The 27,472-nt window shown below is 34.7% G+C and overlaps 1 protein-coding gene across 1 annotated transcript in view; it reads right to left on the bottom strand.

Moving 5' to 3' along the window:
* RANBP9 (RAN binding protein 9) overlaps nt 1–27,472 on the bottom strand; it is a 92,848-nt gene that overhangs the window by 10,733 nt on the left and 54,643 nt on the right. The window contains exons 3-11 of the mRNA XM_011962714.1: nt 25,808–25,860; nt 24,143–24,310; nt 19,682–19,704; nt 11,568–11,752; nt 9,507–9,619; nt 8,214–8,322; nt 6,551–6,741; nt 4,529–4,676; nt 1,171–1,292 (exon numbers count right to left, since the gene is read on the bottom strand). Of these exons, the coding sequence (XP_011818104.1) occupies nt 1,171–1,292; nt 4,529–4,676; nt 6,551–6,741; nt 8,214–8,322; nt 9,507–9,619; nt 11,568–11,752; nt 19,682–19,704; nt 24,143–24,310; nt 25,808–25,856 (1,108 nt within the window). The 5' untranslated portion in view covers nt 25,857–25,860. The remainder of the gene's footprint in view (nt 1–1,170; nt 1,293–4,528; nt 4,677–6,550; nt 6,742–8,213; nt 8,323–9,506; nt 9,620–11,567; nt 11,753–19,681; nt 19,705–24,142; nt 24,311–25,807; nt 25,861–27,472) is intronic.

The following is a 27,472-nucleotide window of genomic DNA, read 5'->3' on the forward strand; positions in this document are numbered from 1 at the left end:
GTCTCAAACTCCTGACCTTGTGATCCACCTGCCTTGGCCTCCCAAAGTGCTGGGATTACAGGCGTGAGCCACCTTGCCCAGCCAAGAAAATAATTTTATATATCTTGATTGATAAAATAATTTAAATAAATTACTAATAAATAAATCATTAATAAAGAAGGTAACGATGATGATGGTGGTTAATATTTCCTAAGCACTCTGTGCTATCAGCTTTTTGGATTATTCATTTACTTTTCACAATAACTTATGAGGTTGTTATTATTATACCCATTTTACAGATGAAGAAACTGAGACACAGAGCAGTTAAGTAATTTTTCCAAGGTCACACAGCTAGTAGGTGGCAGTTGCGGAAATCAAATCTATGTAATCTGGCTCTAGAACTCCTGCTCTTTATCACTATACTTAAATCACTCTTCAGAAACTGAGGTGGCTGATATTAAAGAGTAAAACAAAGCTGCATTTCTTTTTAAAAAACAATTTTAGTAATACCACTCAATCTCAAAATAATAAGAAATCTAACATTGCCATGGAATTCCAACAAATAAATGAAAAAACTTATTCCAACAAATTTTCACTCTCCATTTGATGGGACAGTTTGCTGATGGGACAATTTACTACGTAAGTTGTCTACAAAATAAAATTATGCATGCTAATATGTCTTGGAGCCACATCATTTTGTTATTTGTGGTGGGGGTTTTTTTGGTGAGGGAGGTCATACTTAAGCATCTACTATATATCAGGGATAGTACTATGCATAGTCACACACGTTTACATTAAACCCATTTAAGAAATACTGATTAGAATTTGTAAAATCATCTACCCATTTGGCCTTACTGACTATACTGAAATAATATAAGAAGTTTTATCATCTCTAACCTAAAATAGCCTAGAGGCTCAACATCAGTCAGTCAGTTCTGCTGCATTAGTGACAGCGCTAAACCTGAGCCTAAGCAGTTCAGCAAGGAACACTGCCTGTAGCTGAAAGGTAACTCTATTTTCTCTAGCAGCCCACTCAAACAAGAGTTTAAGTGCTATGCATTACTGTCAAGTCCTACGGCACATACATCGTTAAATCTGGTTTATGCTCATCAGCTGTGAATCAGTACAAGTAAAAACATAACCTTGTAGCCATCATTTTTTATTAAAAATGTAAGAAATATCACTGCAGACCCATTTCGGTGTCACAATCTTCCATTTCGTGGTCATGTTTAGAGCTACCATTTAGGAAACCATTGGATGAAGTTTCTCCAACTCCATTGGAGTAGTGATCTGTTTCCATGTCTACATCATTACTGAAAATGAAAAAACAAACCTAATTTTAGAAATATCATACTTGCAGCTTAGTTTAAAATAAATCACTACTGAACTGTATAGCCTATGAATAAACTAACTTCATAAGGCAATAGAAATCTGCAAAAAAGGTATTTAGTTAAATCCTGAATGTAAAGTCAAACATGTCGCTGACTTTTAACAAATTTGTACCCCTGGAGATAAGGGAGGGAAAAAGTACATATGCTAAAATGCAGTAGTTTTATGACTTTACATCAGTATGGAGAAATCATATTTCTGCACAATCCTATTATTTTTCAAACTCAGATCTGTACGTCTTCATTGATAAACTGCGGCCCCACCAACTCCCTAGCCAACCCTCTCCCCCTACACCCAGCACTGATTTCCAGTATGTAAGGGGAAAACCTCACTCTCAAAACAAATACATCTCACTCCTGGAACCCAATTCAGCTCGTACTGGACCTCATACTCAATCCACTCCTAGACTATATTTAAATAGTCGGCATTCTGGCATTTGTCCTCACTACTTAATAATATACACTCTTTCAAGGGTAACTGATGACTTAAAAACAGACTGAGCTTCATTCTCTCATCCCTTTTCACCACATGACACTATTTCTCTCTCACAGGCTATCTTATTGGCTAAAGTACTGCTGAATCTTAATTTTTAAACTGATGTCCTAGATAGTTTCCAGTTTTCACTCATTCCACTCAGTAAATATCTATCTGCCAATAACTACATTTGGACATATTTAAGCTGTCAATGTATGTCCTTCAGAACCATCCATACTCTTATAAGCAACAATAAATATCTAATCTTTAGGATTTATCCTATGAAGGTCTAGGTAATAATTATACAATTTAGAAGTAAACATTCAATGAAATTTTAGGTAATGCTTAGATAAAAATGACATTTCTTATTACAAAAGCAATATATATTCATTTGTAGGAAAAAAAATACAGATGAGCAAAAACCACCGTGCGTACCACCACCAGAGGTAACAAATTCTAACACCTTGGGGGCGTGTGTGCATGCATACACTCCTGTTAGTAAAATTGTTAAGGTAAAAAAACACAACAGATCTAGGGAAAAGGGGGATATGGCCCTAGGACTCCAGAGCAGACTTACTCAACCAGGAAAGCTTGTTTACAATCTTGACAAACTTCGAAAATTGATAAGAAAAACCAAACTTTAAAAATAAGAAAATCCTTACCATGACAGCTTTCAGTGGCTTTTTAAAAAATACTAAACTTTTTTTTTTTTGATAACTCAAGTAAGTATTTGAAAGGAACTCATTCATTTAACACACATTTAAAAGCCTCTGAGGTATGATCCCTGTTAGGTGCTAAGGATACTATGAAACAGCCTCTGCCTTCCTGCAGGAAACAACCTATAAAAAGCTAATTATTATATTACAGAGTAATTATGATCAGTACTATGACGAAAGTTAATCACAAAAAGGGCATGACACATTTGATGGGATGTAAATCAAGGAAAACATCCTGGAAGAACTGACATCTGAACTTGCATTTTCTCAGCCTGGACAGAAGTTACACTGGAGGTGAGGAAGGGTAGGAAAAAGAGCATTTCAGATGGTGGGCAGTATCAGGGGAAAAGTACAAGTTTGCAAGTCAAATCCTGAGAAGCAGCCTCAGCTCTGCGACTTACTAGCTACTATTAATTGACCTTAAGGAAAAAAAAAGTCATTTACTTTTCTGATATCCGGCTCTACATCTGTAAAATGGTTTAAATAGTTAACACCATCTTTGCCTACTTCACAGTAAGGAAAGCCATCACCAACTACAAAACAACTTATAGTTTAAGGCAGTTCAAAAGTTATACTTTCTTTCCCTTTTATACCGCAGACAAAGGAGGATGTTGCGTCATCAGACTCTTCCGTTAAGTTTGCTTCCCTGAACTCAGGTAATAACAGATCTGTTTAGCAACTTCCTGCTGTGAGGAGAGCATTTAAGAGAAAAACTCACAAATTGACTGCAATCTTGCCCTCAAACATTGGCAGAACCCTTGATCAATGATAAAGTACCAATGCATTTATTATAAAGCATGATGAAGTTAACTTTTTAAATTTCCATCTATTTTTAAACTATAATATTTTGATTTTATATTTTCCAATATATCATCTCTGCTGTGAAAGACGATTTTTCTGCTGTTCTCATACACTTTTGTGGTTCTCCATTATAACTTTTATCAATCACACACACCATTACTTCAGTAAATTTTTGTCATGTGTGACAGACAACCCAGAAATTGAGATTAATCTCTAAATTTTCAAATATAGATTTTTTTTTTACATAGACTCCTTTCTGCAAAATCATATTTCCATTAAGATTCCATGCTAAATGTTAGGCTCTCTCTCCTTTAATAAGAAAATGTTGCACTGGTGACCATTTCCTGAAAATGCAATGTAACCAACTGCTTTGTTATAGACCAAACCAATATTAAATTGACTCAGTCCTGGATGATTTGGGCAGGGTGAATTCACAATAATTTGCAACTGCACAGTAGTATTTAATTCAAATAATTTCACTTCATGAATTTATTTAAATTCAACCTGAGTGTGTCAAGGGTCATAGTATACTGAATGAGATATCGTCTTTCAAACCTCTTCAAAGTCAGACACCCTACCTTGCAGAATGTTTGGTGCCCAACAAATCCTCAAAACTATCCTCACACTAATGTTTACTAAATGACTTAACCATCTGCTATATGCAAGCTACTTAAAGGCAGGCTTTCAAAAAAGATTCTTTGTAAAGCCAGTTTTGAACTTGGAAAACATTCTACACATTTACACCAAAAAAAACTCACACACAGAGAAAACATTAGTTGTAAATTTATCTTATGTCACCATTCAAGGTTAAATATGCTACTGTATCTTAACAACTGTGAAAACAAAACAAATGGCATTTATGTGATCATTTGTATAGCTCTGTGGTTGGCAGAAGACAATGCATGAAGCCCTGAATTTGTCCTTATAACTTTACTAGGGGGAAGAGGGTAGTAGAGAAGAGGAAGAAACTAAAGAAAGCACTCATGTGCATAGTAGGAGACTAAAAAGCTTTGGGGAACTGAGTCCCTACCCTTTTATTCTCTGGGGGCTTAGGAACTCCCAGAGCCCCTCTGTGGGTCACATAATTCAAGTTCTTTCAAAATTATTACAATGATTACACCTATAACTAGGTTGCTTGTATTAATGCAAAAGTTAGTGAAATTACTTACCTGGTGAAGTTATTAACTTGCTGTGATCTTGACATATTTATACTGTTCAGTTCTGGTACATTCAAATTGGACGACTGGTGTTTATTACTATGGCAATATGATTGATGTGCTTTATTTGATATTACACCATTACTACAACTTTCAAAACCTGAAGAAAAAGATACCACATGGAAATAGAAACAAACACTAATTTATTAATACAGTTGTAAACAAGTCTCCATGTTGATTTTGTATTTAAGACTTCTAGAACATAGGAGAGTCGATGGATGATGTAAACAGGTAACTTCTTTGAAAAGATATTAAGAATACTTAACCATGAGATCTTAATTATTACCTCATCTAACGTTTATTGAAGGCTTACAGATCTCATTTAATCCTCAAAATCCCCCTAAGATGGCAATATTATGATCATCCCCATTTTACATATGAATACACTGAGGCTCAGAATTTGTCCAAGCCTGAAGCGACTGTATGATATTCAAGAGGAGTAGTGGCTAAGAATAGACACAAGAATCACACTTGTTTTACAGAGTGGTGATATAAATAACTGAGAGGAAGTAATGCAGAAAAGAGTATAAATTGAAGTGAGAAAAAGCAATGATGTTACTTCATGAAAGGAAAGGAGACACTATCTGACTTGTTTAAGAATGTTAAATGTACAAATATAACATCTTGGGAAATGCAGAATTAAAGAGATGGGCAAACAGAAGACTGAGAAGCATCAGAAATACATCTTTGGCTGGGCATGCTAGCCGACACCTGTAAGCCCACCAGCACTTTGGGAGGCTGAGGCAGGAGGAGCGCTTGAGGCCAGGAGTTTGAGACCAGCCTCAGAAACATTGCGAGACTCCAACTCTTTAAAGGAAACAAAAACAGGCCAGGCGCGGCGGCTCACACCTGTAATCCCAGCACTTTGGGAGGCCGAGGCGGGTGGATCACGAGGTCAGGAGATCGAGACCATCCTGGCTAACATGGTGAAACCCTGTGTCTACTAAAAATACAAAAAATTAGCCGGGCGTGGTGGCAGGCGCCTGTAGTCCCAGCTACTTGGCAGGCTGAGGCAGGAGAATGACATGAACCCAGGAGGCAGAGCTTGCAGTGAGCCCAGATCGCGCCACTGCACTCCAGCCTAGGCAACAGAGTGAGACTCAGTCTCAAAAAAAAAAAAAAGAAAAAAAACAAAACCAAAAAAACCTGTAGAAGCGATGTCACAAAAGCCAAGAAAGGAGAGGATTTTAATTACAAGAAGGCCCAAAGTCACAGAGAGTAAGACTGACGAGTCAAAAAACAGATGGGAGAAAATGAACTAGGCAGAGCTGACTTTTGCAAGAGGCTTGGCTGGGAAAAGTTGGGGATGGGGAGAGGGGAGGGAGGCAGGGGCAGCCCAGCTAGGTGTGGTAACCAGTGGCATAAGATATCACAGCTGGATCACCTTTAAATTTGTATTTTATTGAAACACACAATTACCTTTTCACTTGAATGCTTTCATTTATGAAGGTCTGCTAATAACCTCCTCTCAGAAACAGCTGTTCTTCAAGTTACTTCCTGGCACTGAGAACATGTGAATCTGAACCTACAATTTTTCACCCAGAAAATCCAGAAAATCTTAAGTATACACATTTGAAAACAGCTACAAAGGAAATATACAGATTTTCTGAGACAGAGTGTAACTCTGTCACCCAGGCTGGAGTGCAGTGGTGTGATCTCAGCTCACTGCAACCTCTGCCTCCCAGGTTCAAGCAAGTCTCCTGCCTCAGCCTCCCGAGTAGCTGGGACTACAGGCACTTGCCACAATACCCAGCTGATTTTTGTATTTTTAGTAGAGACAGGGTTTTCACCATGTTGGCCAGGCTGATCTTGAACTCCTGACCTCGTGATCTGCCCGCCTAGGCCCCCCAAAGTGTTGGGATTACAGGCGTGAGCCACCGCGCCCGGCTGGAAATATACAGATTTTCAAAAGGAAAAAGGTTTAAGATTATGAACAGGAAAAATCTAAAAATAATGTCGTAAGTTAAATCTCACCTGAAAAATGTGCGGTGCTTCCTTTGCCTGATGCTAAATTGTGGATATTCATTCCATGGCTGGGGCTCATACTTGGACTACTAAAAGGTCGAGGACTAACAGGATAACTGTCTTGAGACTTTGGACTTCGGCCTCCCAAACATCGTACTTCACTATCTGTACCATTCACCATTTCTATAAACTGACGCACTCTAAAGGAAAAAAGAAAAATTTACTTAGACATAATCTTCAAATGGCCTTTTGTTTATTTAAGAGCAACAGATTTCTAAAAGTATTTTTAAAACTTTTACTTATCAGTAGGATTGGTCTTTAGATAGTAAGCTAAAAATATTAAATACGGTGTCCTATACTTTATTGCTTAGAATTTTAGAATTTCCAGAAAAATGAGAGTATGATGTAACAGACACTATAATAATATTACCCCCCTTTAATCAAGATTTACTAAATGGAAATTTACCTATAAGAAGATATGAAATCCCTTTTTTTTTGGCTACAAGTAATTTAATCAAAATAACATATGCACTTGGTAGCAAATCAAATTGTGCCTAAGGACAGGATTTTATGTATATATGATACATCTAAAGCATAGCCTTTCTCCCCACCCGTCCCATTTCCAACCTCTTAACCAAAATGGGCCTCATTTAAAATTCTACTTACTCTAAAGCAAAACAATTCTGTCATTTGGCTTACAAAGGATACCTGTTGCTTAACAAGTTGAAATCGAAAGCTCAGTAACATCTCATTTTTTAAGTAACAAAGATTCATAAAACCAATTAAAAGTGTCAAATCAGGATGGCTATTATTGAAAAAAAAATAATTAAACATAGAATTACCATATGATCCAGAAAGTCCACTTCTGGGTATATAACCGAAAAAATCAAATGCAGGGACTCAGGTATTTGTACACCTACATTCGTAACAGAATTATTCATAATAGCCAAGAGGTAGAAGCAAACTAAGTGTCCATCAGTGGATGAATGGATAAACAAAATGCAGTATTATCCAAACAATGGAGTACAATTCAGCCTTTAAAAGGAAGAAAATTCTGATATATGCTACAATAAAGATGAACCTTAAGGCTATTACACTAATTAAAAGAAGCCAGTCACGAAGAACAAATACTCTGATTCTACTTATATGAGTAGTCAAATTCATAGAGGCAAAATGTGGAATGGTGGTTTCCAGGGGCTAGGGGGAGGAATGGATGGTTGGTGTTTAACAGAGTTTCAGTTTGGGAAGATGGAGAAGTTCTGGAGTTGGATGGTGGTGATGGTTGCACAATGATGTGAATGTAAAAAATGGTAAATTTTATGTATATTTTACCACAATTTTTTAAAATGCCAGAGAGATTAAATGTAAGGTACTTTTCAGAAGGAAAAATAGAGACCCCCCATCTTCTAAATAAGATTTTCACATTTTTAAAAACATAAATAGAATGATAACAGCAAATACACAGCAAAAGACACCTTCTGCTTATGGTCCTTAACACAAAAGTATTTTTCATAACATGTTATTTAAATGTACTACACATTACAAAATTATTTATATTTGAAAAATAAAAAAACTAAAATTACAAAAGCATGAAAATGTCTTTTATTATATAACATATATGGCAAGTATTTATAATATATAACAAATATAGCATTTTATTATGCAAACTCACTTTAATGTGAAAAGGAGATTAGGATTTCTTTCAAGTAAACTTGGGTATAACTGTTGTGTTGTTTCAATGGCTTCTCCCATTCTTCCTGCTAATACCAATTTCTGAATTCCTATTCAGTAAAAGGAAGCAAACGATTAACTTTGACGAAAGTAGATAAAACATAAACTTAGTGGATCCTCAGAAAAGAAAGGCAGTTAGTAAGAAATCTTTAAATAAATTATGACTAATTTCAATTTCTTTTTCTAATATCACAGTTTCCATTCAGCAATCCAGGAAACATTTCAGACATTTATTAAGAAGTTAGAAAAACAAGTACTGTCACAAATTTTTTTTAAAAAAATTACAAACATACAAGTAATACAGTTAAAATATCTATTATGCAATATTGAAGTTTCAAACACTGAGATTAAAAAGACTGTTTTAAAGAGATAATAAAACGCCTTATCAAACATGATGACCTTCTGAACAAAGGACTAAAAAATGATAGCTTTTGAGTAAGATTCCAATTTAACAGAGACTCACTGAACATTCACTTGATCTGATATTTGTTAAATTAGATGATGAGGATACAAAATGAGTAAGTGATCTCTGTTCAATAGAGCTTATTAAAATAGTAGAAAAGGACAGCACACAATTAACTACAACACAATGTAATCAGTGCTATTACAGCAATTTGACCTATGAAACAGTTGTCTTCATCCATTAATTTCACCCATCTGTTTTGTTTTCATCTCTATACGCTTGTCAAGTATACCCACCCTGATGGACAAACAGCACCAATTTTAGGATGGCTAACTATGGAGCAGTTATGCTGACTTGCCATTGTTATATAGGACCTGTTTTATCTCTGGCCACACACGCCAGCACTAGGATCTAAATAATAAATACTTATGACCAATACTATATTAGATAGCCATTTAAATTCAAAGATATTTACATTTCTTTCACACATTATCTCCTCCAACTAATCAGACTACTTTACTATTTTTTAAATCTTTCTATTAAATGTTTATTTCCTGAAAGCTTAAGAAAACATTCCTTTAAGAAAAAAATGGTAAAGACATTCCTTACAAAAATTTCTGTAAAATCTCTCTAGAATTAGAATTCTGACAGTCTTATGTGAATTTTTAAACTGATCTTCAAAAATGTCAGTGAAAATAAAATTCAGAGGCATCCATTTTAAATTAATATATTTGAAATTTTTTAAATTAAAAAAATAAAATTTCTAAAAATTAAAGTAACCAAATCTATAATCTGAAAACAAATGTTAGCCATGCACCACAGTGTCCTTACTTTGTCTATTCTTAATGGAAGCTAATTCTTCTAGAACGGTCTGGTCTGTAGATCTGGCAAAGGCCTCTGCTGTGGCACAGTACCCATGGTGGACTAAATAAGATGAAACCATTCTTAAAATAAAAAGAAAAAACATACATCTTTTAGTGAAGAGAACACATGCTTCATACTACAATTTACACAAACAAAACCTACTCTGGTGTTATAAAAATGAACCTATTTCCTTGAAACAAGGAGTTAAGAACTTCACCTTTAAAGTAAGCTTTTGAAAAACATCATTTTGTTCTATTCATGTAGTATTTTCAAAAAGATAACTGCAAATGCTATGTTGAGACTACTCTCCCTAAAATAAATATTACTTGAGAATCAAGGACATTAAGTGACCTTTTCTTTGATTCTTGGACTCTCATTACCCCCAGGTCCCTTCCTATCTTATTATTCAGCCCTTCTGACCGTAATTTCTATTTTGACTTTATCATATGACTTACTCCAGTAATTGCTGGCATTCTGTAAAATAACCAACTTTAAAATAAAAGATTAAATCTTAATGTTCCAGAGTTCAACCATCTTCTTTATACACCAGTTATATGAAATGGGATCACACAGTATGTACAGAATACTAAGGTGAATCCAGACAGAAAATTTTCCAGAACAATGTCTATAAGTGTACTACTAATTAAAGAAGGAATCAGCCTTCTAGCCTAAATCAATTACTATGGTTTTACCCAAGAGATTTATCAAATATGACTTACATGTGAGTGACGCATTTGCAATACAATAATCTTTTAAAAAGGTACCAGGTAGTCAAAATATATACTTACATCTATTCACAAAATGTGGTTAGAAAAACTGTTGATGCAACAATATTAACCCAAGTATCTGTTATCTCCAAACATTCAACTTTTAAACCTGCCTCCACCTGACACTACTAAGGGCCAGTTAAAAAATGGTGGGAAGCAGTGGTTCACCAGGAGGAGACTGAGGCAAAGTACGGAGGAAAGCGGGGAAAATGTCTAAAAAACAGATGTGCATCTTATTTTACCCAATTGTTCAAATTAATTAAAGGGGGAGGGGACCTTTTAGAATGCACTCTTCAAGAGTTCATGGTGAGTATCAATTCAGTGAAGAAGTGGGTGGGAGGATCCTGGTTATAAGGTTAAGATAAATGTTTTCTACTATTTTGCCATGATGTTCAGTGGTAACCATTTTTAGGGCATTAAAACAATGTGGTCCCAGAACAACCCATTCTAGCTTCAGTTGATGGTAACTACCAGATTCTGCATCAGGGTTGTCTATTCTCAACTGGGCTGGACAAAAAAACTAGTGTCCAGTCTCCGTAATACAGATGATAATAGCTCTAGGGAAGAAGTGTGCTTTCAGAGTCATCATTATGTCTCCCAATCACTACCTTTTCTAAAAAATACCCCCAACATTTTATTACAATTTTAAAGTTAAGAATATTCAAGGCAATTATAAGAACATTAAACATGAAATGTGTTGGACCAATTGTATCTGAAAGTCTGCTATTTTCTTGGCCTGGATTATAATAGTGAAGATGACTTTTTAAATTTAATGGTATTTATTTAAATTTTAAGTCTATACTTCACTACTGCTGATAGTTCAGATATTGAGAGCTTAAACACAGCCAAGTTCGTGTCCAAAATCCACAGAACCTGATTATAAAATTTAGATGCTCTCTTAACTTTATCTTTTGCATTAACACTACTAAAAGTTAAATTGTACAACCTACAGAAATCATTAAATACTATTACTAAGAATAGCAAATGAATTAACCTAGCCTAGGTGACGTAACATCATTTTATTTCCTTCATCAAATTAATTCAGACTGAAATACAATTCTGAATGTGTGTCATCAAACAGTTGTTTTTAATTTGTTTAAAGAGTGGAGTAAATTACTTTTTGTTGAGAGATTAAAATAATATAATAGATATGTTAGTATATAAATTAGTGGATTAAAAAGCTTCCATGGATACCAAAAGAATAAATATCTTATAAAAAACAGATTCTGAATAACATAAATTCACATTTCTTCACTCTTACTTTTGTATCATGGTCTGCCATTCTCCTTCTCGATCTCCGATAGGAAATCGATCTATCTGTGCCTGGATTTTGGTTCTCCACTCCCGCATATAGTCTTCTATATCAAACACGAAAGGATGCTGCCCAAAATTGGCATCGACCACTTCTCCTGGTGTTTGAAGCCCCACGGTAGGATACAAATTTGGCTGTAAGATAACATATTTCATTAAACATCTATCCATTTTATGTTAGATTTAATAATTTTTTAATGTTATATTTAAAAGAACAGAACTATAAATTTACTTCAAATTTTAAAATCCCAATCAAAATATTAGTAAAAGGCTAAAACAAATAGTCTCAATTATATGTTAGATAAAAAATATCCCTTCTTGCAATTTAATCATCAAGAAAAAAAGCGAACGAAGATCTCTATTTTATTTATTCCGGGACAACGTTGTATTATACCATGTGGTATTATGCTACTAATAATATGTGGATGTAACTCTTGTTCTAAGATTATGTCATACAGTAGTTACAGAAATTCAAATATAAACACATAACTCAGGTTTATCCCCGATTTTATATATGATACATTTCTATAAACTGCATGTTAAAGCTAGTTATCATAAAAGTACAATCTCAGCTAGTCTGTCATTTAATAGCTTAAATTTACTATTTTCATTCTGTACATTTGGGATGCCTAACTTTACAAAGGGAACGGGATACGACCTTAACTATAAGCAAAACACAGTGCCATGAAGAGTGGGGATTCTCTGTATTAAAAAAAGAAAAAAAAGAAAAAGAAAAAAACCTCAAATTCACGTATTTCAAGGGAGGAAAAGAATGAATCTGAATACCCAAACTCAGAAATGCATTCAGGTACACTCCATGGTTTCAAGGTTAATCAAGATGAAAAGCTGGTAACTTCAAATAAACAAAAATAGAGGAGTCGTTCTTTCGGCTGTATCACTAATTGGTTGTTACATCTAAAGGGAGAATGAGTTTCTGAGTGGCTACAAAATGCCAGGGTTTAATCATAATTCTGTGAGGCCACTATTATTATTTCTACTACAAAGATAGAGAAAAATGAGGATTCAAGGTTAAATAACTTGCTCATGGCCGTTCTGCTAACAAATGGCAGAGATGGAACTGGAACACAAGTTTGTCTGATACCACATCCAAAACTGATTTTCCCTCTTGCAACTCCAAATCCTACCATATTTTCGTTTTCTGTATGTATGTCTTATATCTTTGATTTAATAGTTATAACAAGTTATTTTTAGTACAAAACAAGGTAAAGATCAAGAACAGATAATTTCTGTGTGAATATAAGATGTTAAATAGATTTCACAGTAAAATGCAAAGAGGGTGTGTTTAAAAACAACCGTTCAATCAAACAGAACAAAATAGAAACAAAATATTGTGTCAAAATATCAAAAAATATAAAGTACTAGTGGATTATGGAAATAAATGGCTAAAGCAAAGTATGCAAATGTACTGATTCTTAATAATCAACAGAGCTAACAAGTTTATAAACTTTTAAGCCAAAAACAGGTGAGATAGTACAGCCTTCTCATTTCACCAATGAGAAAACTGAGACCTAAAGACTTTATAGAAACAGGCCAGGAGCGGAAGCTCATCCCTGTAATCCCAGCACTTTGTGAGGCTGAGGCGGGCGGATCACCTCAGGACAGGAGTACCAGACCAGCTTGACCAACATGGTGAAACCCCACCTCTACTAAAAATACAAAATTAGCTGGGTGTGGTGGCGCATGCCTGTAATCCCAGCTACTCGGGAGGTTGAGGAAGGACAATTGCTTGAATCTGGGACAGAGAGGTTTTGGTGAGCCGAGATTGCACCACTGCACTCCAGCCTGGGCAATAAGAGTGAAACTCTGTCTAAAACAAAACAAAACAAAAAACAAAAGAATAGAAAACCCACTACAGTTATGAAATACTTTAACACAAAAGCATACAAGCCAAAAACCAGAGTGAGATGATTATGTTCATTACGCAGAGTTTATAATGATGATATCAGTATTGTCTAAATAAAGACACTTTTAAAATGATCTGCTCATCTAAATTTTCTTATAAATTCAGAAAAAATAATTATATCAACACTATCAAAGACAATCAACATTCATGAATTCTCTGATAAAACTATTTCATAAAAATTTAAAACTTCCCTGTGACAAAACATGCCACAAATGACAAAGACAAACGACCTTCTAGAAAAAAAATCTGCCACACATATGGCAAAATGTGTTTTCCAAATATAGAAAAAATTCAGGACAAAGTTCAAATTCTTCAAAATGGCAACGAATATGAAGGCAATTTAAGAAATAAAAATGACAACACATAAAGAGAAGTTTAATCACATCCAACTTTTTAGATGAACATTTTTAATGTGCACTTAAAATCAATTAAATTAAAAGTTCAAGATTTAAAAACTTTTGCACATCAGATTAAGACTTGAAAGGCTGAGAATACCCAATGTTGATAAGGGTTGGGGAAATAACCCTCTCATCTACTTACACAGAAATAAACTGACATAATCTTTTAATAAATCAGGAAAAATCTATTAACACTGACTGAGTCATTTCACTTGGAAGAGTGTATTCTTACAGAAAAATAAGTATGTACAAAGATATGTCCTGTAGCATTATTTGTAACGCAAACAAAATTTTAAAATATTCACAGATAGGTGATACCATACCACATCCATCAAATCTCAGAATCTAACAGTGACAAATACCACTGTTTTGTGTCTAGGAAAACATAATGCAAATCAAACTCTGACCAGTCATTGATTCTACAGTGCATTCTCATTTCAGAAATAATAAAATATGAAAAAAATGTACATTTTATAATTAATCGATTGTGATAGTAAGTTAATACAATAAGATAACATAAAGCAGGCAAAAAGAACAGAATGAAAAATGTTACGTATGGACATAGAAAGATGTCCTATACACATTAAAGTAAGGTATAACATATTGTATATGGTATGACCCTATCTTTCATATAAACATTTTAAAAATGAACATATTGGCTTATATGGTGTTTAGAAAGAAGCCTAAAAGGATATATACTCAAGTTAAAACAAACATTATAGCCAAAGAGACTAGGACTATGAAGAACTTCTCTTTTGTACATTTCTGTATATATAAATATTTCTCATTTAAGTATTTAATACTATACATTGCTTCTGTAATCTGATATAGATTTAAAATACTTTTAGTAATATTAAGTCAGTTTTGGCTCACTGAAAAGTAACTATAATTTTTATACCATTTACTCAACCTTAAAACTGGAGAATTTGGGGGAAGAGGATTAAGGACATAATCCTTAACTTGCTATATTACAGATTTTAAAAAACAACAGCCTTTAATGTTTTTTAGTATGTTCACCTGTGCAACTATTATAATTTAATTGTATAACAATCCCATCACCCCAGAAAGAAACCCAGTACCCATTTGCAGCCACTTCCCATTTCCCCATTCCCCCGGCAACCACTAATCTACTTTCTAACTCTATGGATTTGCCCATTCTGGACATTTTGCATAAATGGAACAACAAAATATGTGATCTTTCATGACTGGCTTCTTTTTCTTTTTTTTTTTTTTTTTGAGACAGAGTCTCGCTCTGTGGCCCAGGCTGAAGTACAGTGGCATGATCTCAGTTCACTGCAACCTCTGCCTCCTGGGTTCAAGCAATTCTCCTGCCTCAGTCTCCCAAGTATGAGACTACAGCCGCATGCCACCATGCCTGGCTAAATTTTGTATTTTCAGTAGAGATGGGGTTTCACCCTGTTGGCCAGCATGGTCTCAATCTCTTGACCTCCTCATTTGCCTGCGTCGGCCTCCCAAAGTGCTGGAATTACAGGCGTGAGCCACCGCACCCAGATGACTGGCTTCTTTTATTTAGCATGTTTTCAAGGTTCATCCATGCACCAGGTACACCGTCACTATAGATTTATATGTAATAATGTCTTCCAGAAAAATACTCCCGCCCATGTAGAATAGTACATAGACAGAATAGGTTCTTTATGAAAAGAATAGGAAAACATTTCTGCTAACTTGCAAAAGGTATTTTCAATCTAGAAATTGCTTAAAAGCTAAATGTATACAATATAAATTTCTATTCTCAATAGCACAGCTTTGGTCTACATTAGATCTCTTCTAATAAAAATGACTATACAAATAATGTATCCACAAAAAGTAGATTTCAAGTCAGTGCCCAGAATTCAAAAACAACATCATTTAAAATGAGAACAGTTACTATAACAAAAGTCCTTAAAAAGCAACGGCCTTCAATGTTTTTTAGTATGTTCACAGAACTGTGCAACTATCATAATTTAATTGTATAATTAAATCCCAAACTGAATTAGTTATACTTAATGTCATTTCTCAAACTGGTGGGGTAAGCTGAGGAAAAAGACAATTTTGAAAAAAATCTAAGGTTTCCAAAGCGGTATAAACACTTATGTTCCATAACAGGTGCAGAACAATCTAGGTAAACTGGATTTTCTGCAAATATACTTTCTCTCAGGATTCAACGGTATGAGTAGCTTGTGCGAGATCCCAGGTATAGAAGATATATATATCAACACTTCCTTGATGCTTCCTTTAAAAGAAAAGTGATATGAAGCCTGTGGAAGTCCCAGAAGATCTACAGTATTAAAAATGAAAACTACTATACTAAAAAGAAGCCTAAAACCACAACCGTACCCACTGTTACAAGGAAGTTGCACATGATCATTGGCTACCTGAGGGAGAAAACATAACTGGTGATTCAAAAGTGGGAGAGAAAATAATCAACATGTCTACAACCAACCAAGCTTTTTCCAAATGATCACCTCTATCTATGAACAAGAAAATGAAAGCTAACAACAACAAAAGCTCACACTGACTAGTTGGTTTCACATGCTTAGTGCCGCAACAGAAAAAAATTTTAAAAAGTCACTAAACCCTTTACCCAACTCTAAATGAAACTTACAGCATTCTCACCAGTCTCTTACCTGTTAAAGACCAAATCAACCCACCAACCAGAATCTGCACCTACAAACTCTGCCTGTCCCCACAATGCTCTTCTCAAAAGACCATCCCCTCAATTACACACCTGTCTACCTCTTTCTATGCTACATCTTACTTTTTTTTTTTCTATGTTACATCAACATTTTCGTCAGCATGCTCAATCTCCTAATTTTTTTTTTCTACTGCCCCCACTTCCACCACCGGCTACTACTCCATTTCTTTACTCCTCACTGTGGCCAAAGTCCTCCAGAGTTATCCACTGTCTATAACTCACCTCTTCCTAAAATCCATTCCAATCAGGATGTCTCCATCCCACGGCTGAAACTTTCTTGTCCAGGTCACCAGTGACCTCTACTCTGCTCCATACAATGGTCAATTCTCAGACCTTATGTAATTTTCAGATCCAATCCATTAGCCAATTCTCTTGGATTTCAGTTGGATTTTTAAAAGAATCATATTTTTTGTTATTATTATTTTGGGATTTTTAAAAATTTAACTCTTTAATCCATCTAGAACTTACTTTACACTTTGTCCTAACAATATCTACATATTTTAAAAAATAATAATAAAGACTTATTCCATCACTATTTACTAAATAATGTGGCAGGTTTTTTTTTTGTTTTTTTGGTAGAGGTGAGATCTCATTATATTGCCCAAAGTGGTGTTGAACTCCTGGCCTCGAGCAGTCCTCCCACCTCAGACTCCCAGATCCAAATAATGCTTCTTCATGAGTACTTTTGATCAGTAGGGTTCAAATATTCCTTGGCTTAAAATTATTTTCTATTATAATTTTGATTTCTGTTTTTTCCTAGGATTTTCTTAACAGATATAATCTACAGATTTGGTATCTATTCTCTACCTCTGAATCTTCCACCATCTCTCTCAAAACATCTCTGAAAATTGGAATGCGTTTTATAATTGATGACACCTTACTATGGTCAGGCAGCTGTCACAACACAGCTGTCACTGCCTGCACAGGAGCAATTTGTTAAGGAATGAGCTCACTGAAAAGTTCTTGGGACTGAACTGCTTTTTCTGATGAAATTTTCATTTTCGTGATATTGATTAATATCGTGAAAGTGACAGCATCAAATGTGCACGATGCAATAATCTGCAGCTTGGAGATTAATCTCAGAGACATAACACAGAAATCTTAAAAAATGTTCTTGATGACAGAGAAGATAGTATCACAAAGAAAATCATGGGCATCAGCCTGGGCAACCTGGCGAAACCCCATCTCTACCAAAAATACAAAAAATCAGTCGGGCATGCTGGTGTGCGTTGGTGGTCCCAGCTACTTGGGAGTCTGAAATAGGAGGATCCCTTGAGCCTGGGAGGCAGAGGTTGCAGTGAGCCAAGATCACACCACTGCGCTCCAACCTGGGTGACAGAGTGAGATCAAAAAAAATCATGGCATCCACTCTAAAAAAATTATTTAAAAGGTTAGAGTCTGAACATGAAATTTTAGGAATACCTTAATCAATTTATATTGCTTATTTCATCCTTTTTTAGGTGTGCACCTAAAAACAGACACAGATTAAAAATCTACGTTTAAATAAACCTAAGAGATCATTGAGTATAAGATAAAAATGCTAAGTGATAAGGGAGGCATTATGTCACAGTTAGCTTTTTCCCCTTGGTGTCAGAGATGATGCAGATTACAATGGACAGTGACTTGGGTTTGGTAAATAAGATCTGTGGAATCAAACCTCTACTGAGGAGAGTTACTGTCCTCCCTTGCTTGAATTTCTGCAATAGTCTTCTCACAGGTCCCCTTGCTTCTACCCTTACTCCCATATTTTTTTTTTTTTTTTTTTTTTTTTCCTGAGGCAGAGTCTCGCTCTGTCGTCGCCTAGGCTGGAGTGCAGTGGTGCAATCTTGGCTCACTGCTAGCTCTGCCTCCCAGGTTCACGCCATTCTCCTGCCTCAGCCTCCCAAGTAGCTGGGACTACAGGCGCCAACCACCACGCCTGGCTAATTTTTTGTATATATATATATATTTTTTTTTTTAGTAGAGACGGGGTTTCACGGTGTTAGCCAGGATGGTCTCAATCTCCTGACCTTGTGATCCATCCACCTCGGCCTCCCAAAGTGCTGGGATTACAGGCGTGAGCCACTGCACCCAGCCTAGTCTATTTTTCAACTAAGCAATCACAGTGATCCCGTAAAAACTGAAGTCATATCATGACAAATACAAGTCTGCAGTGTCTTTGTATTTCACTCAGAGTAAATGTCCAAGCCCTCCCAATGGCTTGCCCAGGTCTAGATGGTCTATTAATAGCTTACCCCCAACCTCATCATTATCTCTGATCATCTACTACTACACCTGCTCTGCCCTCCTCACTCCTCTCTACCACACTTCAGACCCTTCTTCAAACAAGCCATGTGTGCTCCTGCCTAAGCACCTTCTCCCTAACTTCCCTCTGCCTGGAAAACTCTTGCTCTACATATACACTTGGCAGACTCCTTCACTCCTCCAAAGCCTTAGCTCAAGTCTCACCTTGAGCAAAGGGGAGCAACTTGAACAACCAACCTTGTGCCCTACCATTGGTATTCCCATTCTCTTTTTTTCCCCTTTCTTTCCAAAGTATACTTAACACCCTTAAAATATGTTCTACTTTATTTGTTTTTCATGTACTGCTTATTCTCTAACTTTCACAGCTTGAATACTATCAAGTCCAAGAGGGCAGAGACCTTTACTACCTGTTTTGTTGAATAATATATTCCAAGCACTTAACCTGCCACACGGTAGGCCTCTATATAGCTTGAATGAATAAATAATTAGAACTGCTACACAGCTTTCTGCTGAAAAGTCCAAGGAAATACATTTAAAATGAATGAATGGTGACATTTAAAAAGATACTTGAGAATCAATTCTGATTTATTTTCCTTTATGCAATGAATCCAGTGCAAGTTGGAGCTTAATTTCTGAGGGTCTACACCCAAGGTTGTTAGAGAAAAGATCTCTTCTTTGCATGTTGTATAAACTTAATAAATATCAATAAGACTGTATTTTAAACTTTCTAAATATGCCCAGTATCAGTTTCTTTATACTTCCTTTAATTAAAAATAGAAAATTGCCTTTAAAAAAAGTCTTACCGGTAGGTCAGTGAAAGCAATACCTAAAAAGAAAAAAAAAAAAGTGGCATTAGAAACTGTTTTTCAAAGCAGACTATACTGACAAGCTGAACTTGTAACTAAAAGAAGGAAACAAATGGCAAAAGAAAAAACATTAAAGCCTAAATAAAAAATAAGACTATTTTTCATCAGTAACACTAACATATGTCTGGGTGAATGAACGCTGTCCCCCTTCAAGATAATCAGCCTTGCTAGTCATACACAAATTTTATTTCTGAGATGTTGCCATTGTCTTCAGGATTTTTGAAATACTTTTAGATATATCTTCAAAGCTACATTAGAAAACGCATTAAGAAAGTTGGTTGCAAAACAGTCACAGTTTATTTTTTACCCCTAACTTGCCATTTGTAGCCTCATCGTTTAATAATCATCATCTAGATTTAGCTTTTAAGTAATTTTAGGTGAAAGGAAAGGAGTTTTTCTGTTATAAAAGGCAAACAAGGGAAAATACAGTATATTTTTGCTTCTTTAAAAAATGTTTCTTATGAAAGTAAATTCTTTAACTTATGATTTACTCGTGGGAAAAATCAATTCCTCCTTCAAAGGATAAAGGATTTTGCACAGTTGAGAATTTCTCTTGAATACCTTTTCACAGTAATTACAACAGTCACGTTCTAGATACAACTTGAGCAATGGCAATATCATTGGAATAAGTCTACTGTCAACCCAACGTGACAATTTAACGACCTCCTTTCAAATATTCAAATATACAACTTAGCTGAAAATAAGATAATAAAGTATTTCTGTAGATATATTTTTAAAGATTTAGCACTCGAATAATGGGAGAGCAGTATTGGTGAGTCAGTCAGTTGATCTCAATTCTTCCAGTCTAAAACAAAATCAAAACCAAACCAGCACCACTGTTTCTACAGTCTTGATTACTATCTTAAAACCGAGAGAATTTCCATTAAATTATTTTTAAGGTCTCTTCCTACTCGACATTTTATTCTTCTATGATTGTGCTGTACTAACAGAAAACATCTAACTATTTATTAAGATAATAAAGTTAAAAGACAAACTGAATATAAATTTTACACTTTTAAAATAATGTGTAAAAATAATGTTTTATAGTTAGTAAAGCCCTGTTTTTACGATTTTTAAAAACTAGTAAATTCATGGTGGCTTGTTAAAAGGAAAGCAAAGTTATGGTTCCTGTTTCCCCCATATAAAACATTATCATTACATTTAACTTCATTAATAACACAGACAGCAAAGTACTATCAGCCCAAATAAAAATTTAGCCCCAAAATTTCACAAAAGTAAAAAGAATACAGAAAGCAATAGAGAATAAATATTTTAATATACTATAACTATACATATTTCTAATATTATTTCATAAAATAAGCTAATCAATTATTTTTCTCACAGATGTCTAGTTATAATGAAGACTGTATATTCTATCTTTAGCAAAAATCCTTTGTGTCTGTAATTACTGAAATTTTCACTTTACCAAAAACTCTAATGAAAAATTCAAAATTAATTCCAAAGGTTAACATTTTTTAACACTGCCAAATAAAGTTACCCCACGTTTTTGCTCAGATCATGAAAAGATGCCACTTTAACAAGATGATGTAACTATTTGAATTCTACACAGAAAGCAATTTTCTATATTCATAATTTCCTGATTTGTCAGGCTTTTTGAAAAGTGATCTTCAATTGGTGAATGTCATTCAATAAAACAAAGTAAAAAATTATCAAATTAAGTTAACCTATATACTGCAATGTTTTCTCTTATTTTCTTAAATAAAACCTTTCTATTTTTCTTTATATAGTAAGCAAATATATATTCTGAAAGTCTTCCATGAGACAGAAACTAAAGATATATCAGGTTTTGGGTACAGATTATCCATTTAGGAAGTACAAGGGAATAGTAACTAAATATTTAATAGTATTTTATCTTCTAAGATGTCAGAATCCAGACCAGAGGTAGGCAAAGCTTTCCTACAAAGGACTACTAATATGTTCTGCTTTCCAGGCCATATGGTCTTTAACACAAACACCCAACTCTGCCATTGTAACAGGAAAGCAATCATAAATATATGTAAGTGGGTGTGGCTGGTTTCTAATGAAATTTTATTTTAAAATACACAGGAGGCTAACTTGGCCATCGCTTGTAGACTCCTGTTCTAGAGAAGTAATTTCCGCTCATCAGTGTTTTACCAGTGGATTCCAGGAACCTAGCTCAGGGCTGACAAACAGTGATACTAAATAGCATTTAATGATTATTCACTAGATGCCAGAACTGTGCACATACTAAGCAGTTTACTCTAACAACCTTAGTGAGATAGGTATTACAGTGATCCTAACTGACAAACTGAGAAAACTAAGGCACAGAAATGTTAAGTACTTTACGTATGGTTACATGGCATAAGCCAGGAGTCAAACCCAGGCAAGTCTGACTAAAGAACTGTTATTAACCACTGTTATACCACCTCTCTATGTGTTTAATATTTATTAAATTTAAGAATGAATAATGCCAAACATTCAGGTTTACTTAAAATTAAAATGTGGTCTGGGCGCAGTGGCTCACACCTGTAATGCCAACACTTTGGAAGGCTGAGGCGGGTGTATCACTTGAGGTCAGAAGTTCAAGATCAACCTAGACAACATGGTGAAACCCCATTCTACTAAAAATACAAACATTAGCTAGGGGTGATGGTGCGCCTGTAATCCCAGCTATTCAGGAGGCTGGGGAAGGAGAATTGCTTGAAACTAGGAGGTGCAGGTTCTGAGCTGAGATCGCATCACTGTACTCCTGCCTTGGCGACAGAAGGAGACTCTGTCTCAAAAATAAATTAATTAATTAATTAATTAAATAACATTTATAATGTGACTCCATTATTAAGTGCATCTTTTTAAAGACACATCACACATTTCAAAAATAGCTTTCTCAGCCAAGAGAAAAATTTAATTTAAATCTTTGTGAAAATAGGGAAAAAATAAAATCATATCACCTGTGATTGTCTTATCTCCCAAAATGAAATTTCTTCTCTGGAAAGTTTTCAAAGTTTATGATAAAGAGATTGTGGTTTTTTAAAAGTGTACTCTTTGGTTTTTGAGCCAAAGATCATAGCTAAAATCAGATTTCTCCGGATTCAAAACTTCAAACATCTTAAGCAGTCAAGCCAACTAAGATTATATGATCAGTCAGAATAGCAACAATAAATTCAAGAGGACTGTATTGTTCTTGGAAACCAGGTGGCCACAACAATGAAATCACACACAAATATACATAATTTGTTTGGGGTCCTTAATATTATTAAACTAGTGAGAAAAGGATCTGTTGTGGACTTGAGAAAAACTTTTAAGTCAGATAATACAGAAGGACTTCAGAATTAAAATCAGTAATCAGAAATAGAAATGTTAAGCTAAATATGAAAAAAGTTAACTTTATATAAGAAATACATTGAAACACTTTGAAAAGAGTACTACTAGTGCAGCCAGAAATTCAGAATTTTCTATTATACTATGAAATAACAGAAAAAACAGCTTTTGTGTTAAAGAACATCTATTATGTGTCTAAGCATACTACTTTAAGTCTAATTTCTAAATACTATTTATAAGCAGAGTTTCTGCCTTCTAGGGTTACTTAGTTTATGCTTCTTTTCGTTTTACCTCATTAAAAATAATTTGCTTTGAGTAAAGATTTTTCCAGCAGTAAAATGTGAAATCCTTTTTTATGAAACAAAAAGCATCAGTGTTACTATCCTTTATACTTTCTATAGTTTAAAAAAAAAAAAACTTCTAAGAAAAAGGAATATAATGACCATATACAACTTTAAATTTGAAGTGCTATGAGTACATGAATATTCCACTGAAAATCTTAATTTACTATTAGTCTTACAATGTATGGGTTTCAAGTTTTCCATAACCTATTTTATTTTCAGAAGTTTTTTTATTCTCAGAAGTTTTGTCACTGTTTGCTTAATTTTGCTCCCTTCCATAGAACAAACTTGTATTTACCAACTTAGCCATCTTTGTTAGCAGATCTGACCTTTGAGTGTGTTGATGCCCTTCATATGCTTGTGGCATCAAGCTTTCCCTTCCTTTGTTACTATTCCCCACACTATCCTAACAACTGACTGCTCCTTTTTCTTAGCACCTGTTACTTAGAAAATTAGATTATACTGTGCAGCGTTTTATTTAAAGCAGAAAACTCGTGGCATTTCTATTTCTAGAATAAATATCTCAGTGTAGGGATTATTTCTACAGTAACTCCTATACATATATGTATCATATAGATGGCCTTCACAGAATATAAATATTCACCATTTCCTCAGCTTTTATCTGGGGAAAAAGGAAGAAACCATTTTCAGAGGCATCTATCTATAAAGGAGAATCACATAATAATAAAACCACCATCCTGGAAGTATAATAATCTCAGTATTTGGTTATTTTGCATGCAACATATTATCTCAGTACCTAAACTATGTCCATTCTTGGTGTAAAAGCAGGTATTGTTGATAAGATTAACACAACAGCCAATGACATCACCAGTAGTGAAAGTTGGTCCATAAGGTTGTCCAGTTCCGGAAGAACAAAACGAATGTCCATCATCCCCATGGTAACCATATGAATGTTTATCCCAACCTACGGAGAAAGTTCCGGCATATTTACAATGAGAAGTAAGGTTCCTCTGTACTAGGTTTATTCACTAAGATTATGATAAATCAGAACAGTACAAGATAATATAAAGATGAAATTTCCAATGTACATTTAAATTCTCAACAATTACAAAATTTATTCTATATTAAAATACTGTTTACAAATTTAAGAAAAATAGCTACACAGAACACTAAAATATTAAACAGAGAGAACCCCTACCAGAAAAACCAACATAAATGCTACAACCACAGGAGGACACATTTTCTGTGCATATTCGTTTTGCTAATATACTAAAAATAATTTTGCTTTGATTTAAAGAAACACACACACGTTTCATATAACATAAGAGATTACATCCTATTCAATCACTGCAAGTTTCTCAAGGCTGTGATCCAAATATAAAAGCCAAACAAGGTGTGGTCTTACCAAACTACAGATAGGTTTATATCATCATTAAGAGATTTTTACCTTGTCAGTTACTTCTATAAGGAGTTTTCAAATAATAAATACCTCAATTAAACCCTCTTTCAAGTATAATTTTAAGCAAAAGGGTACAAAGAAGGTATGTCAAGGTAACATATCTGATTACAATCAGATGCAACTACATTGTCTTGGTTTGTTTCTTTCAGGCACTTCATGTAGTTTTACATTGATAGTTTTGCCTTGTACTTCAAAAAGTCTTGCTAAAATTAATTTTTAACTTTGGCAAACAGAGTATTAGAAGACACAATTTAAGAATCACTTCCTTCTGATAAGTGGTACTGGGAAACAGGTCTGCCATCTCTATTCATCTCTTCCTTAGTTTACTTTAAGTATTAGTCGATACTCCCAGAACATTAAACAACTGAAGATGGGTTAAAAGTCAAATATGTGATGGGTAGCCAATATAACCAGCCACATTAAAATATTTAAAGTAGTTGATATTACTATGTACTAAAAATTAAAAATATCAAAATACAAAAAAAGCATGAAATATATACTATATGTTTTACTAAACAGTGTGAAATTTAAATTTATTAAAAACCACTCACAGGCCGGACACGGTGGCTCATGCCTGTAATCCTAACAGTTTGGGAGGCCGAGGCAGGTGGATCACCTGAGGTCAGGGGCTCGCGACCAGCCTGGCCAACATAGCGAAACCCCATCTCTACCAAAAATCCAAAAATTAGCTGGGGCTGGTGACGCACGCCTGTAATCCCAGCTACTCGGGAGGCTGAGGCAGGAAAACTGCCTGATCCCAGGACGCAGAGGTTGCAGTGGGCCAAAACTGCACCACTGCAGTCCAACCTGGGTGACACAGTGAGACTCTGTCTCAAAAAAAAAAAAAAAAAATCCCACTCAGCTTTCACTTAAAATTCATGATATTGATGATTAAAAACACAGAAAATCAGTATCTTTAAATATTATAATTTCTTACTTGAAAATTTTAACCAGAAAGAGCTACTCATAAGACATAGTACTGCAATTCAATTACAAGTGTACCTGGTAGTCTATTCATGTTCACACCTTGAGCAGAAAGACCAATTCCCATGTAACTGTTGGCGGGGGTGAGGGGAGAGAAGAAAAGGACGTTATTATAGTCATATATGTATAAATTACCAAACACTCTCAAACAATATCAGAACCAAGCCCAAGGTCGAACTCCTAAGGTAGCTACAAAAATTTTATTACAATTTATTATGTAACAACAATGGGCAATATTAAGTACCAGTAATACTCACACTTCACAGCAAACTCATATGGTAATAATTCATAAATACACAAAGCATTAATACACAGCTATGCACTCTACTGACACCTATAAAAAATATCTCCAATTTATTTACAGATAAATGTTTGGGATTAAGATTTCTCACAAAAAAGCACAGAGAGATTGTGAAAAGAAAAAAAAATGTTAAGGAAACAAATATGTTTCCCAAGAAGCACAGTAAAAATTTAGACTGCACGCGCGCGCGCACACACACACACACACACACACACACGGAAATATGGATTCACATTTGGAAAAAATTTCAAACTCACATAAAAATATCTTAATAAAATTACCCCACAGTATGTATTTTCTATACTGGCTTTCTAAAACTGAGCAAATTGACAAAAATCTACCTAAACAGAGGGTTCTTTATTATCAGTTTATAAAATCAGAACAAAATAATCTCCACACAATACACAAGGAAAGATTATTAAGGTATTCAGTTATTTTTCAAATGCTTATAAAACGTTAACAACAAAACCTGATAAAGATAGTTCAAAGGAAGAAAACATAACACAACACGCTTGTAAATATGAACACAAAAAGAAAAACAAAATAAGAAGCAAACTGAATCCAGTTTGTTAAAAGGATAATTGACCATTATTGTTATCAAGGTTTTAAATGGCATTTGATAAAATTCAGCCACCATTCCTAATAAGAACTCCAATAAAATAAGAATAAAAGGAAATTATTTAACTATGAGACTTTTCCCCCAAATACAGCAAGCAAGATATTCAACAGTAAAACACACTGAAGGCATTTCCACTAAAATCAAGAGATGCCTATAATTGTTAAATACTGTTTTAGGGGCTTTAGAAAACTTAATAAAAAGAAAACTAAATGACTAGTATAAATGTTAAAAGATATAAAAGCACCTTTATTTGTAGTGGGTATGATGACATACATAGAAAACCACAGAATCTACAAAAACCTTTTACAATTATTCAGGCATTTTGGCAAAGTGACTACATACAAGAGGAACATTTTAATATTGTGGCCAGCTGGACAGCCACAATAACTACAGAAAACATAAAACAGGAACAAGGTTCTCAAGGAAGGCTCAAAATTACATATTAAAAGCTGTATATAAATGGATATAGTAAACATCTGGATAACTTGAGTGCATAAAATGGCAGTCTTTCAGATAGGCACATAGGCTCACAGCTGGAATCCCAGCACTTTCAGAGACTGAAGCAGGAGGATCTTTTGAGCCCAAGAATTCAAGACCAGCCTGGGCAACACTGGGAGACCTTGTCTCGAAAAAAAAAAAAAAATCATCAGTTGTGTGTGGTGGTGCACACCTGTGGTCCTAGCTATGTGGGAGGCTGAAGTGGGAGGATTGCTTGACCCCAGGAGGTTGAGGCTGCAGTGAGCTATGAATAATCACACCACTG

The sequence above is a fragment of the Colobus angolensis genome, unplaced genomic scaffold (assembly GCF_000951035.1).
Source record: "Colobus angolensis palliatus isolate OR3802 unplaced genomic scaffold, Cang.pa_1.0 Scaffold6, whole genome shotgun sequence".
Taxonomy (NCBI): Eukaryota; Metazoa; Chordata; class Mammalia; order Primates; family Cercopithecidae; genus Colobus; species Colobus angolensis.